General features: G+C 40.6%; 1 protein-coding gene across 3 annotated transcripts in view; it reads right to left on the bottom strand.

Annotated features, from left to right (window-relative positions):
* LOC136612216 (putative leucine-rich repeat-containing protein DDB_G0290503) overlaps window positions 1-14,308 on the bottom strand; it is an 83,627-nt gene that overhangs the window by 53,573 nt on the left and 15,746 nt on the right. For 2 of the 3 annotated variants that reach the window (XM_066592411.1, XM_066592413.1), the window contains exons 4-11: window positions 13,004-13,322; window positions 11,185-11,282; window positions 9,010-9,103; window positions 7,473-7,598; window positions 6,954-7,079; window positions 6,761-6,865; window positions 5,993-6,181; window positions 3,217-3,428 (exon numbers count right to left, since the gene is read on the bottom strand). In XM_066592411.1, the coding sequence (XP_066448508.1) occupies window positions 3,217-3,428; window positions 5,993-6,181; window positions 6,761-6,865; window positions 6,954-7,079; window positions 7,473-7,598; window positions 9,010-9,103; window positions 11,185-11,282; window positions 13,004-13,322 (1,269 nt within the window). The remainder of the gene's footprint in view (window positions 1-3,216; window positions 3,429-5,992; window positions 6,182-6,760; window positions 6,866-6,953; window positions 7,080-7,472; window positions 7,599-9,009; window positions 9,104-11,184; window positions 11,283-13,003; window positions 13,323-14,308) is intronic. The other variant, XM_066592412.1, reaches the window with a different exon arrangement.

The following is a 14,308-nucleotide window of genomic DNA, read 5'->3' as shown; positions in this document are numbered from 1 at the left end:
AGCACCGCATGCTGATATCTCAGCGGGCAGTGCTGATAGCATTCTTTCAGCTGGTATCCCGCTGTCAGTTCTCAGTGGGACCCCAGCTGAAAGTGCTGAAAACAATGCAGCTGTTTGCATATTCAAGCTGCATTGTTCTTCGAGCTATCGAGGCAGTATCCCGCTCCGCCTGCATAACTCTTAAGTAGCTAATTACCTACTTAGAGTTATGCAAAGATGATCGCTCAAAACTATCACTCAAATTGTCATTTGAGTAATTTTTGAGCGATCATCGCTCTGTGTAAATGGGCATTAACCCTTTCCAATCCAATTTCCCTGCCCCCCGCACACTCCCCAGCTCTAATTTATTTTTGGTGGGAAAACGCTTTGTGGATTCTCAACAGAAACACAAAAAAAATGACCCGTCATCATGATTTTATTAGCTATTTTTTGTTAATTAGAAGTAAGTGGTTTTATATATATATATATATATATATATATATTAATATTACAGGAGAGCTGTGATGTCGGATCTGTCCTCTGCATACTGTAATACATATATGCAAAAGAGAACTCTGAAGTCAAACCTATCCTCTGCATACTGTAATATAAATATGCAGAAGAGAGCTCTGATGACTGACCTATCTGTTGCATAGTGCTAGAAACGTGTGTTGGACCTCACCTGACATGGGAGCTATGCAGGGACAAGGTACAACACTGGATTGTGTTTGCCTTTTTTACTGCTGCATCACTGTTGACTCATGTTCAGTCTGTGATCTATTAGTATACCCAAGTCTTTTTCACATGTGCTGCTGCTTAGCGCAATTCCTTCTAGCCTGTATGTGCTTTTTTTTTTTCATTTTTACTATATCTACTGCATTTCCCTGATTAAACCAGTCCATGATTCTGTCATAAAGGGAAATTAGATTTGTCTGGCATGAGTTGTTTGTTTTAAACCCACTCTGGCTTTGGTTATTAATCCATTCTCATCCAAGTACTTGCATGCATTCTGTTTAATAATTTGGTCAAAGATCTTTTCCGGTATAGAAGTCAGGCTCACAGGCCTGTAGTTTCCTGGATCCACCTTCTTCCCTTGTTTTAAAGATAGGGACAACATTTCCCCTTCTCCAGTCTTCTGGGACTTCCCCTGTTCTCCAGTAATTTAAAATAACACGTCTTTTTAGCAGATCAGTAGTAGTGTCTTTCAGTATGTATACAGGCACAAATACATAACCTTATTGCACAACATCTGCATTTAGTAATCCGAGCTATTACATACTATTGATCCAAAAGGTTAGCTTGTTAGAACTCTTGAGTCTACACACAGTTTGGTACTGTGTTAGCCAGCAGAATAAAATATGATTGTTCTTGCTAAGGGAAATAAAAGTAATCTTGCAAATATGATCCTTTTTAGTGGCTAGCAAAAAGAGATGATGTTATAGCAAGCTTTCAACTCTTCTTAGAATTCTTCATCAGGCATTTGCCTGATAAAGAATCCTGGGGAGTCTATATATTGAGGAATTGTTCTACCCTGTGCTGGCTCTGGGCAATCAGCTCCTCCATTTTAAAAATGTCCAACAGAGCATCTCACCATTCTGTTAAGTTTAGGAAGACTTCCAGTGATGTTGCATTACTAATTAAGCAGCTTGCAGGAAAAAGTGCAAAATTCCCCTCTGCTAAAAAAAGATAGTAGAGTCATTGCCAGGAACCACTTCATATTAACATGGCACATTTTATTGTGCAGGTTGTTGATAGTTGATCAACAAGGGGTAACTTTTTCACACTCCCGACAAATGTGTGTAACCATAGGAGCTGCTGTTATAGCTGTATACGTGTTCCTGGCCGCCTCTTTAAGGGCCAGCGTGCACACCTAGCTTTCCAATCCCCAACCAATCTTGATAGGTCCTGGGCTATTTAGAGCTACTCCGCCGATCAGCAGGTACCCGAGCAATCAGTCTCTATACTCTGTGAAGGTGCCATTCTGTTTTTGTTTTACCTACTGGTATTTGATCCATGCCTGAATCGCCCAGATTTTATGACTTCTCTAATCCTGAACTTGTCTCATTATTTGTCTATGCTTTCCTTGTCTTCTGCCTGCCCTGACCATTGGCCTGATCTACCTTGTGAAAGGACTCCACCTGCTATGACTCCAGCTCTGTTCTATGATTACATCCTTGTCTACACCCTCCAGTACCATATTATAGAAAACCTGACGAGTATGTCAGCTGACTCTTAACTGAGACTATTTCTAGGGTAATAGTCTGGGTGTCTTTGCAGCGAAAACCAGATCTTGATTAGTGTGGTGAAAAGGTGAAAACTGGGGAACCCCAGGTGCTGCCCCTGGATCTAGCCCCAAGTCAAATCTGCTCTGAGTCACAGCAAATCCACGTCCACTGCAATGAGAGGCAAATATTTAGAGCCAAAATGGGATACAATCAAGTCAAGTGTAATCAGAAAAGCCTTCAAGAAAAAGGAGTCATAATAAAGCCATCTGAATACTAACTGATTGTCCATGCTGGTTTCTCTCAGTCAAACAGAAGTAATGCTATTAGTGTCTAACCCAGGCATTTATTGGTTGGATTAGGTGCCATATATCTGCTTTCTTAAATTCTACTCTTGAGTAAATAGAATAAGTCCATACTCACCTGCATTTGAATGAAGTTTTTATATAGTTGCATTTATCAAAGTAATGCTGAAACCAAGATTATTGTTAACAGTTCAAGCAATTATAAAATTGTTAACAACGACCGTTTTATGTACTAACTAGAGATGAGCGAGTATACTTGCTAAGGCACATTACTCAAGTGAGTAGTGCCTTAGCCGAGTGTCTCCCCGCTCGTCCCTAAAGATTCGGGGGTCACCGCGGCTGACAGGTGAGTTGCGGCGGGGAGCAGGGGAGAGCGGGGGGGGGGGGGGGAGAGAGAGATCTCCCCTCCGTTTCTCCTCACTCTCCCCCGACGCTCCCCGCCGGCCCCGGAATATTTAGGGACGAGCGGGGAGATACTCGGCTAAGGCACTACTCGCTAGAGTAATGTGCCTTAGCGAGTATACTCGCTCATCTCTAGTACTAACCCATCCTGCTATCTGTGTGTGTGGAGTAATGCACTGAAATGTATTCCCGGAGATGAATATGGTCTTTGATTAAGAAAATAATTTATACTGTGGAAAAATATCAATTCTACTTTTAACGTCCCTTTCCTGATAAATGTTTTGCAATACGTATCTGCTTCCAGTCACCTGAGTTCCTGGACACTCTGGCTATCATCATCATTCTCCACAGCAGCCATCAGCATTTGTTTCTCCTCTAAGAGTTGCTTGCGCTCAGCCTCAAGTGCAGATGCTAGGTTGCTGGAGATCTTGTGCTCTGCTTGGGTCTGATGAAGCTCTTCTAATGCATTCTGAAGACTTTGCTGTATTTGGCCCAACTCTGTTGTTAACTTCCCATTCACCTAGTTAAAAATAACCAAAATGTTATATTTAAACATATTTTTTACTAATTAAAACCAGATAGTGAAACTTTTCATTTTTTGTCATCTGTTTTTATTTTCTGATTGTAGATTTTTAAGGCATTGTCTTTACATGACTATGGGGTGGTCTTTCTGCCTGCACTGCAGTATTTAGGGATATGCTTTACAGCAGCCTCATGAGCCATTAACAAAATGGACAGGAAGGGGGCTCACTGACTTCTATGAGTGACTGTTCTACGCATGCTGTGTGACATATGCAGAGGTCATTGTGCAGGGAAGGAGGTGTGTTGTGTTCATCAATAGAGATGAGCGAGCGTACTCAGAAAAGCACTACTCGCTCGAGTAATGTGCTTTATCCGAGTATCGCTGTGCTCTGGTCTGAAGATTCGGGTGCCGCTGCGGCTGACAGGTGAGTCGCAGCGGGGAGCAGGGGAGAGCGGGCGGGAGAGAGGGAGAGAAAGATCTTACCTCCGTTCCTCCCCACTCTCCCCTGCAGCTCCCCGCTCCGTGCCGACACCCGAATCTTCAGACCCGAGCACAGCGATACTCGGATAAAGCAAATTACTCGAGCGAGTAGTGCTTTTCCGAGTACGCTCGCTCATCTCTATTCATCAACTATTCTGAATTGTGGATCCTATATTATCTACAACGGGTATAATATTTCATTGTATTCCTGCCTGTAATGACAAGCAGATGACTACTGAAAAGAATTATCTACAGAATCGGAAATGACAGAATATTAGGCTTAGTGGTGTAAAAAATGCAGGATTTCAGAATTTAAAGAAAATACAAATAATGACATAAAAAAACATTTACAAGAAATAAACTGATACAAATATGTTGAACATGAAAACTTGATTTATACAATAGGTCATTTTCAGATGACACATTCCCTTTAAAAAAACATAGTAGCCAGATAACACCTTCTTCCTATACACACATAATTAGAAAATAAAATGTTTGTTTTACATACATATCATAGCCTAAGGCTAAAGGGCCATTTACAGCAAAGATTATCTCTCAAAATTCACTCAAAAGCAATAGTTTGAGTGATAATCGTTGTCTGTATTCTCCCATCTTTCACTCTTCGGCTGAACAATGATTTTTAGGTGAGCTTAAAATCCATTGTTCAGCGAGAAAGAAGATAACACAGACCACATGCTGAGTTTGCTGTGCATTGTGCTGTATTGTCCACAGGAGCACTGATTATATTGTATTCAGCTTGCAGCCCCAAGGCACAACAAAGGAGCTGAATGCAGAGAACAGACCACCTGCTCATTTACATGCAAAATAGTGTCTATTAGCAGTTTATGCAAAACAATTGCTCAAAACCTATCTTTTAAACGATTATCTTTGCATGTAAATGAGACTTGATTCTGAGTTTTAATTGTACACTGTGTGATATAATCAACATAGTTTAAAGAGTTTGAGGGATATTTTTCTCATCAATTGAGAAAAGAAAATGCAACTATGATCCAGACTACTGAGCTGGTCTCAAATATTAAGATAATTGTTCTGGAGACATATATGTTTGTGTACACCGTGATAAATTGGGGGTAACTAGCTCAAAGAACCACCATCTTTCCTTCACTAGACTGTTGGCAACATGCTAGAAACTCACATCCAGACTAGAGTTTTGGTAAAAACTGGTTCTTCCAGTGTTTGCATTATCACACAGAAATCTTCACAGTGTTGTTATCGGCATCACAGAGTACATGACATCAAAACAATATCTAGTTGTCTGGCTACTAAGTAATACAGAATCACGTATCCTCACTAACACTGCCTAGTGTCTTTACTCAACAATTTAAAATGTATATAACTCATAGCCATCCAGGGTGTCAGCCTAGGGGGTGTCTGCCCATGTTATACTTGTGATATTAAGAGCATCTCTCTTTCTCACCACTGTAGAACAGTAAAAGGACCCTGGGGCTCATTCACAGGTGTGTATTTGCACAGCTTATTAGTTAACTATTAGTTACGCATGTACTATGCTGTGCTGAATGCCCATTGATTTACATTGCAGTATGCAGATGAGCATATTTTTCATGCAACTTTCACTTGTGTGGAAACATACACGGCATGTCCTATTTTGCTGCGTAATAACATACCAAAATAGGCCATTGAAGTCAATGAACCTTATTCACTGCATATTTGCACATCTAAACAATGGTCTCTTCTGCGTTTTTTTGCGCCCATAAATGCATTGTGTATTTACGTGAACAAAAAGCCAGCAGAAGGGCCAAGATTACGCAGGAGATGTGCGACACACATCTGTTCTGCAGACACACCCATTCAGGTTTCTGCTGATTAATTAGCCCTTTTCCTGACCATAAGCGCCCTAATAGCCACTTGTGATACTGCATTGTTTCAACACATATGTACCGTAACTAGTGTGAAAGGAAAGACAGCTACAGTACTTCATAGCTACAGTATAGCAGTCACTTTGTATGGATGAATGAAAGCACTTGAGTTCTATAGATTCTACTTCACTTTTGTTTTGTACTAAATATAATATGCTGCAACAATATTTATTAAATCCTTACTTGCTTCAACATCATCAATTCTTCTTTCATTTGAACCTTCTCTTGGTCCTGACGATTTGCCTGTGCTTTGGCTCCAACTAATTCAGTATGTAGGTCACTGACCTGGTCATTAAACCCTTCCCGTCCTTTCTGTGCTCTCTCCAATTCTAGAGATAGCTCTTCTGTGCGTCGATGTAGCTCAAGCTTTTCCTGTTTAGATGAAAAGAGTTTGAAAACCGCTTAGGTCAACACTACTATACAATCTTAAATGGAGTCTGTCAGCAATTTTAGCAATGCAAAACTGTTGACAACACTAGGATGAAGCGGAAGACAGTTTTTTAAACATACCTATGATGATGCTGTTAACCATTGTTGAAAAATGACTTTGATCCTGCTGTGCACAACTCCTGTAAGTGCCCCACAGAGGCGGTCCTTCTCTCTGAAGTGCCCTTTTGTCTTTGCATTAAGCTGCCCTACAGCCCCTTTCCCTCTGTAGCATCCCATCAGGAAACCCAAACAGCCATCGCTGAGGTAAGGAGTTGTGGAGCAGCTCAATGCAGATACTGGAGAGCACTTGAGGGAGAAGGACCACTTCCAGGGAACATGTGGGAGTGGTGCATGCCAGGATTAAAGTCATTTTTTTACAATCATGCTGCCATTAACAGCATCATCACAAATATGTTTAAAAAGTTGTTCTCTGCTCCTATGTCTCCCCGACAGCATCGTCAAAACTGCTAACAGACTCCCTTTCAGTTATCATGTTCTTAGCTATCCTGTCACCATATCTACCTTCAAAAATCGTTCTCTGTCTGTTTGAGCAACTTTCAATCTTAAAGTCAGATCTGAAATTTTCTCATCCAATCGTAAAACTTTGGAGGACAGCAGTTCTTTCTCCTATTGGAAACAACCCTTGTAAGAAATCCTAACATTTAAGATATGGCCCATATTTGAAAAACAACTAGTCTTGTTTTTGTCCTCATACCAGATTAATGTTGTTAAAGTTTAGCTGGAGGTCAGTAAGCGCATCTTGAAGGTTTTGATGAGTTCGGAGTGTATCCGTTGTTCTCTGGTTAGCTTCATTTGTTTGACTAAGAGCCAGCTGGCTCCCCTATGAAAGTGAACGTTGATATATTTACTATTCACATAGTCAAACTTGTGTATAATACAGTTACAGTGTTTTACTATTTTAGTTTTTAAATAATGCCAATTTTTAACTAAAGATGTAACTAAAAAAAGACAAATGTTGCATTTACGCTATAAATAATACAATGTTTGTAACATTTCAAATGTGCTTGCTAATTACTGAGAAATGTTTTTGTAGATTCTGAAAGTGAATTCCCAACATAGTGAACATCTGTAAAGTCTTGATATTCACACTTGAAATGGCTAATTGCACAAGCAGTATTATATCAGGTCATTGACTTCTCCCTTATTGAAGATGTACTCAAGCCACCTTAACTTTTGCCTATCGCTCAGCCTGACCTTGATTTCCCCTGATTACCTCTCGTAATTTCTTGAGCTCCTCCATAGCTTGGTTCTTTTCTGCCTCAAGGATTTTCACACAATTTCGAAAGTATACAAGATTTTCTCTAGCGGTCTTCAATTCCCGATTCACCTCATCATTACCCTAAAAGAGATTACAAATATTAAGAATTTAAGATTAACATTTAAAAGTGATACATTTATCATTAAGTATGTCACGTATCTTAATCCAGTTACAGTTGATATGTCACCATAGGCATTACTTATGAATGAACACCCTACAGTATAGAAATCAGAATATGGCAGCAATGAGTGCCATATTCTGTATTACTTCAATTTGTAGCTTTGAATCTATACAAGCTCAAATACTTTCTCACAAACACAGAACAAGAACACATTCATTTTATTACATATGACGGGAGTAAAATATCAAATCATACGATATAAGAAAAAGGTGGATTGACACGAACCCATCACCCTTTAAACTCTTTTTTGAGAAACTCACAGATGGACTGGGTGGAGGTTTCATCAGCAAAGGAAAACCGGGTACAGAGGTTCTTCAAAAGCTGGGAAAGCTTTATTAGCATATTGCCCCGACGGGTGAGGAAAGCTGGTAATGAATCCTTGAAACTAACATCTTGGTATATAGAGAGAACCATGGAAGGGTATATAGAGAGAACCATGGGAGGGCGGGAGGGCACCCTCCCACTTCTGATAGTCTTGTGATTAATGCGATCCTGGGGATGTGGGGGGACCCCACGTGTGCTGCCACTATACAAAACTCCTGGGTGCTATCCTAGCCTTGCTGGTGCCATACAGGAGGAGAGAGACTCTAAACAACTAACTTTAAATCACTAATGCAGCCAACAAAGTTTGCTGTTCAGTTTGCATTTGTTATAGAGGTCTAGTTACAAGACCTCATACCTCCGTTCCCCCTTCCCAATCCTACCCCCACCCCCTCACCCCTTTTTTCTCTTTCTTCCCCCCCTCCCCTCTCCTCCTAAAGACTTTTTCTTTATTAAGACGCAACAAGATATGTTATAAATAGGGATGAACGAGTATACTCGCTAAGGCACTACTCGCTCGAGTAATGTGCCTTAGCCGAGTATCTCTCTGCTTGTCCCTAAAGATTCGGGGGCCTCCGCAGCTGACAGGTGAGTTGCGGCAAGGAGCAGGGGAGAGCGGGCGGGAGAGAGGGAGAGAGGGATCTCCCCTCCGTTCCTCCCTGCTCTCCCCCGCAGCTCCCCGCCCCGCGGCGGCCGCCGAACCTTCAGGGACGAGCCGGGAGATACTCGGCTAAAGCACATTACTCGAGCGAGTAGTGCCTTAGCAAGTATACTTGCTCATCCCTAGTTATAAACAATTGTTGTAAACTAAAATTGAATCTTTAGAACCAGACATATGTACCATAATGCTTGAAAACGATTCCTAAGGATCTAGTATCCTATTGTACCTCTATCACTGTATAACATGCATCATTACATTACCCTATTTAGGAAAAAGGTAATTAAAACATTTTGAAGTAAAAAAAAAGATGATGAACTAATTTATTTTACCACAAATATTTTCTGGTTCCTCAATTCATTTGTGTAGTTGAAATTTTCCAAACTAGATTTGGTCAACATCACTTCCATCTCCAGATTTATAATCCTGTTAAGAAACCATTTTGAATTGACAGTGTTTATTCATGGTTAATATCTGTATTAGTGATTAGTAACGTACAATTATGATATGTTATTTTCTCACAACTCTTCAATGTGTGTCCAGAATGTAATTTCCACTGGTGCTTATTCATTGGAAACCATTTCTACACAGTTTTCTTCCATAGAAAACTAGAAGCAGTAGTTCAAATGTAGTTTTATGAACGCAAGAACTTTTATATACTTAACCTGTAAATGGAATGTATTGATTGAAAGAAGAAAGATATACCAGGAACAGGTCATATTGTTGTACAGGCATCCCTATGTTTGGCCTAAGATAAAGGTATAGTGCGCTGCAACTTCTGACACAACTGTCGTAATGATAGCCTTTTTCCATAGAATAGAGAATGTAAATAATTTATAGCCATTCATTAAACTATTTTGTCAGCAATAAAGTCAGGGTTGCGCTGTAAGAACAGAATAGCACTACTACCAGCGTCCTGAGAATATACTGTAAATAATTCATTTGACCCATTAACAGCAGAATCACTAAAGATTCACTGAAATAGAATAGCTGCACACAGCTTTTCGCATTGCTCCAACAGAGGTGTTCAGGCGCCTTATACCGTATATACTCGAGTATTAGCCGACCCGAGTATAAGTCAAAAAACTGGTAAAACGTATTGATTCGAGTATAAGCCTAGCTATACTCGAGTATATGATATAGGTGTTTGATGAACATGGTGAGTTCATACTGCCTTCTATATATATCAGTTTTGTATGTGATTTTTATGCTTGAAAAGGGCCATTTAGTGGCCGAAACGCGTTGCATTCGTCACCGGTTGTTAGACCTCCTGTGTGAGGGAACTTTCTGTGTCGGACTGACGTGCCGATTACTGAATAAAGAAGATTCTCTTAACTTGGAGTGAAAAGAGATTATCTCTACGAAGGATCATCTCCACATCTTGACACCTTGACATACTGCCTTGGGACCCATAGGAAGGATGTAATACCCACACATTCCAGGGGAACCTTCCCTACTGAGTGAGTACCCCAATTTTACACTTATGTTCTCTTATTCTGAGCACACAGCGAGAATATCCCTAATCATTTCTTCACCCCCAATATCTTGCATATTGGGGGGCTGTTTGTTTCACTTGCATATACAGCTCTCCACACTGTGTGGATTATAAGAGAACCAGAGCCACTTTGCATATCCATAAAGCTTATCGGGCGCTATTCCCATTACAACCTATACTCGAGTATATACTAGGTAAAAAAAACCACAAAATTCACCTCCCAGATGGCGTCTGTGTCCCCCGCGCAATACTCTCCCCGGCAGTGCAGCAAGCTGCTTCAGACTTCTCCCCGCTGTCATCTCCCTGGCTCGGTTTTGAATTCCCCCACCGTCAGCGCTGTGTGAGGAAGCGCTGTGATTGGATCGAGCACCAGCCAATCACAGCCGGTGCTCGATAAACCAATCACAGCGCTTCCTCTCACAGCGCTGATGGCGGGGGAATTCAAAACCGAGCCAGGGAGATGACAGCGGGGAGAAGTCTAAAGCAGCTTGCCGCATCGCCAGGTAGAGCATCGTGCCGGGGACACAGACGCCGTCTGGGAGGTGAGTATTGCATTTTATTTTATTTTTTTTTTAGCTTACTCTAGTGTAAGCCAAGGGGGTTTTTTTCAGCACAAAAAAAAATTGCTGAAAAACTCGGCTTATACTCAAGTATATACAGTATTTTCTTCCTCCCCTTCTATCCTCAAATAGAGTAGTCTGTCAAGTGGAAAGTCCATACATCATTAGTATCAACAACCACATGTCCAACCATACACTACTGCATTGCTTAGTTTTATGTTGAAGGCATGCATAGGGGTGTGATCAGTCAATGCTGACAAGTTAGTGCTTGCTGACAGTACCAACCTGCGTCTCAGGTTTTTTAAATTTTATTACAAAAAGCCTTTGCTGCCAACGCTCCATACTTTTCACCATAATTCTGTACATTCTCAGTGCTTACTATTGTTGGTTTTGATTGTACTTGCAAGTTTAAAAAAAGCTAAGGACTAATAAAGAGTTAAATTAAAACTCGCCTGTCTTGTAATTCTCCCCGTTGTTTCTTGTCCTCAAAACGGGACACTTCCAGCCAACCTTTTTCTTTCTCTAACTGGGATATTGAGGACTCCAGTTGCTAAAAGATAAATGAAACTACATGTAAGTACGTAGAGGACTATAAAAAGCTTCTCGCATAATGACACACCACAGGTGCTTACTGATTATGCAGCTTTTTCTGTATAACTAATGTCAGGGGAACAGACAGTATACTAATTAATACATCTAGGAGTCCGAATAAAGGCTGCATTCATAAATACTAACTGATTTATCTCATGTTTTGTTTTTTTTGCCTTCCTCTGGATCAACATTGCAGGATAATAGGCTAAACTGTATCGACGTGTCTTTTTCAGCCTTACACACTATTATTCATTAAATCGTCTAGCAGTACTAATAAATACTAATTACAAGAATGAAAGAAGATATAAAAAAATAAATACATTTCAGGGCTAATGCACAGCGTAGAAATCTGCACAATCTTGCATGGTCTCTGTTATTACATGTATACATACAGTAGCTGAAGGAACATGCATGATTCAAAAACCAACAGAAAAAAATCCTCCATATGAAATCTGAGGCATACAGAGGTACTGTAAAATAGAGGCCCCGTACACACCTATGGGTGGCCTATTATGGCTCCATAACAAACAGCGATAAAATGGTCATATACGTGAGCCATTAATGTTACATTAAGTCTCAGGAAACTGCTTTGTAGTCACAGGTAATCAGTAGGCACACAGGTGATAAAATGGTTTTTTTTCTGTTTCTCCTTTCCATGGTCACGGCTCAGGGTATGGCGGTGCAAAACTCAGAATATGATATAGCAGATGGAGTGACCACACTGTACAATATTTATTTGAGAACGCAGAAATAAAAGTAGACGATTGGGTAGCAGTGATTAAACAATTGGATATTCACCTTCACTTATGTAGACACTAAACACCATTGACTATAACGTAGGAGCAACAGCAATCTAATAAAAATATAGATTATGGAACATAATATACAGTTTCCCTTTGGGGTGAACATGCCTTCACTTTGAAAGCAGTTTCGACTTTCCCCAATATAAAGTATCTCAGTTCCACAACAGTGAGATAACCATGCTTCCCAATACCCTTGTAACCCTGATGATCTCAAGCGATGACTCTTAAGTCTCTTACTGTTCAATCTCCTCAACAAATGGTGGCTAATACCCTCAGGCCTACAGGTAAATTATTGTCTATTCCTATTGATGTGCAGACCTACAATCCTAAAGACTTTTCAGAGGCTGGCCTCACTTATCTGATCTGATCTCTTCCACTGCATTGTCGGCAGTGCTAATCTACGCTTCTCCTCCTCCTGTCTCCTTGCCGATGCTGATGTCCAGTCCAGCTCAGGGTCATTCCGATCCTTCTCTCTCTCTCTTCCAACATTCTCGGCAGTAGCTATTCAAGCTTTCCTACCAGTCCCTGAAATCTGTGCCTACTCTTTCTGCCCAATTTTCTGACATAACACTTGATAAATCTGCTGGTCCAAAGGTGATCCAGCCCCCTCATTGTTAACCCGGTCCCTTTTAAATTGTGATGATAGAGCTACAACTTATTGGATGGTTGCTAAGAATTACTTTTCAAATCTGTATGCATATTTTCTGACTTTCCCAGTCCCTGCATGACAAGGTTGGATCATCATACCCTTTGACTTTGTTGCAGGATTGGAGAAGTACAATAAAAGTGATTAACGTCAAATTCAAAATACTGTATTGTTTGAAGTCCCTGTAACCCACTTTTCTATATACTGGTGAAAACATGCATTGCATCTTACTTTTTGCTTTACAGCCAGTAGCTCAGTTTTGGCTCTGCTCATTTCTAGCTCTTTGTCTCGTTTTTTGAGCTCCTCTGATTGCTCCTCCAGTTTTGATTGAGCCTCTCTAAGGCGCTGAACAAGATCAGACCGCTTCTGGGCGCTTTCAGAAAGAGATGCTCTAAGGTCAATTTCTGATCCACTCCAGCTCTTGCGACTCAATGGTAGCTCGTTGCCACATTCCTCAGGGGACCAAGTAGAGACACGAGATAGGGAACCTCTTCTTGACAATGATGGGCTGGATAGATTCCTATTATATTCAGAATTAACTGGGGGTTTACTAGAATTACAGATAATAAAGAAATTAATGTTTAGCTGCATTAAAATTGTAGTAATTTTATGAAAATATCCATGAAATATATAAAAATAGGTGAACGTTTCTATCAATTTAATATTATAAAAGAAGACACTTCGTTGATTAGATATTTATACTACACGTAAACTCATTATTGTACATAAAGTACATGTATGAAATCTGTTGCATATGGAGGTACATTAAAAATCCCATGCACTTCTATGGGAACGCTAATAAGGCACCCCACAAAAGACAGCTGTAACACAACTGCGTGCATAAGGCCTAACAGAAAACGAATTTAATATTTCCCCCTTGGAAACAGAATTGTGTGAAGGCTTTGGATTTGTGTACATTTGATATTATCATAACCAACATTCCCATGATTATCATGATTAAGGCACAATGCATACAAGCATGTTTGCATTGCGGAATCCGGAGCAGGCGTCCGCTTCCAGATTCCGCAGCAAATACTCGCCATAGACATGCTATAGAAAATCGCTTTTTCCTGTCAATAAGTGGAAATCAAGTGCAATTTTCCGCTCGCGGAGCGAAAATTGCAGCATACTCTATTTCAGCACAGGTTCTGCGCGGACGACTTCCATTGAAGTCAATGGAAACCGTCTGATCCGCTGCCCGTCGGCAGCTGTCAATTGCATACAGGCAGCGGAATCTGCGTCATTGTCTACCAATGGTGCAGCGCCATCTGTATTGCACGTGTGCCGGCGCAAAGCCAGCACATCCGCAGAACAGACCAGAATAAATCTGGACAGATACGCAGGGGTTACCGTCCGGGCACCGGATCATTTTCAGCTGTGAGATCCGAAAAAAAAAAATGGTTTGTACGGTGTTAGCCAGTAGAGAAATGTGTGATTATTCTCAGAGCGAGAAACCAAGTAATCTTGTAGATATGATACCTTTTAATGGCTAACAAAGATGCATGATGTTACACCATGTAAGCTTTCGGGGATTTC

The sequence above is a fragment of the Eleutherodactylus coqui genome, chromosome 2, assembly GCF_035609145.1.
Source record: "Eleutherodactylus coqui strain aEleCoq1 chromosome 2, aEleCoq1.hap1, whole genome shotgun sequence".
Lineage (NCBI taxonomy): Eukaryota > Metazoa > Chordata > Amphibia > Anura > Eleutherodactylidae > Eleutherodactylus > Eleutherodactylus coqui.
This window is presented reverse-complemented; position numbering and strand designations above follow the sequence as displayed.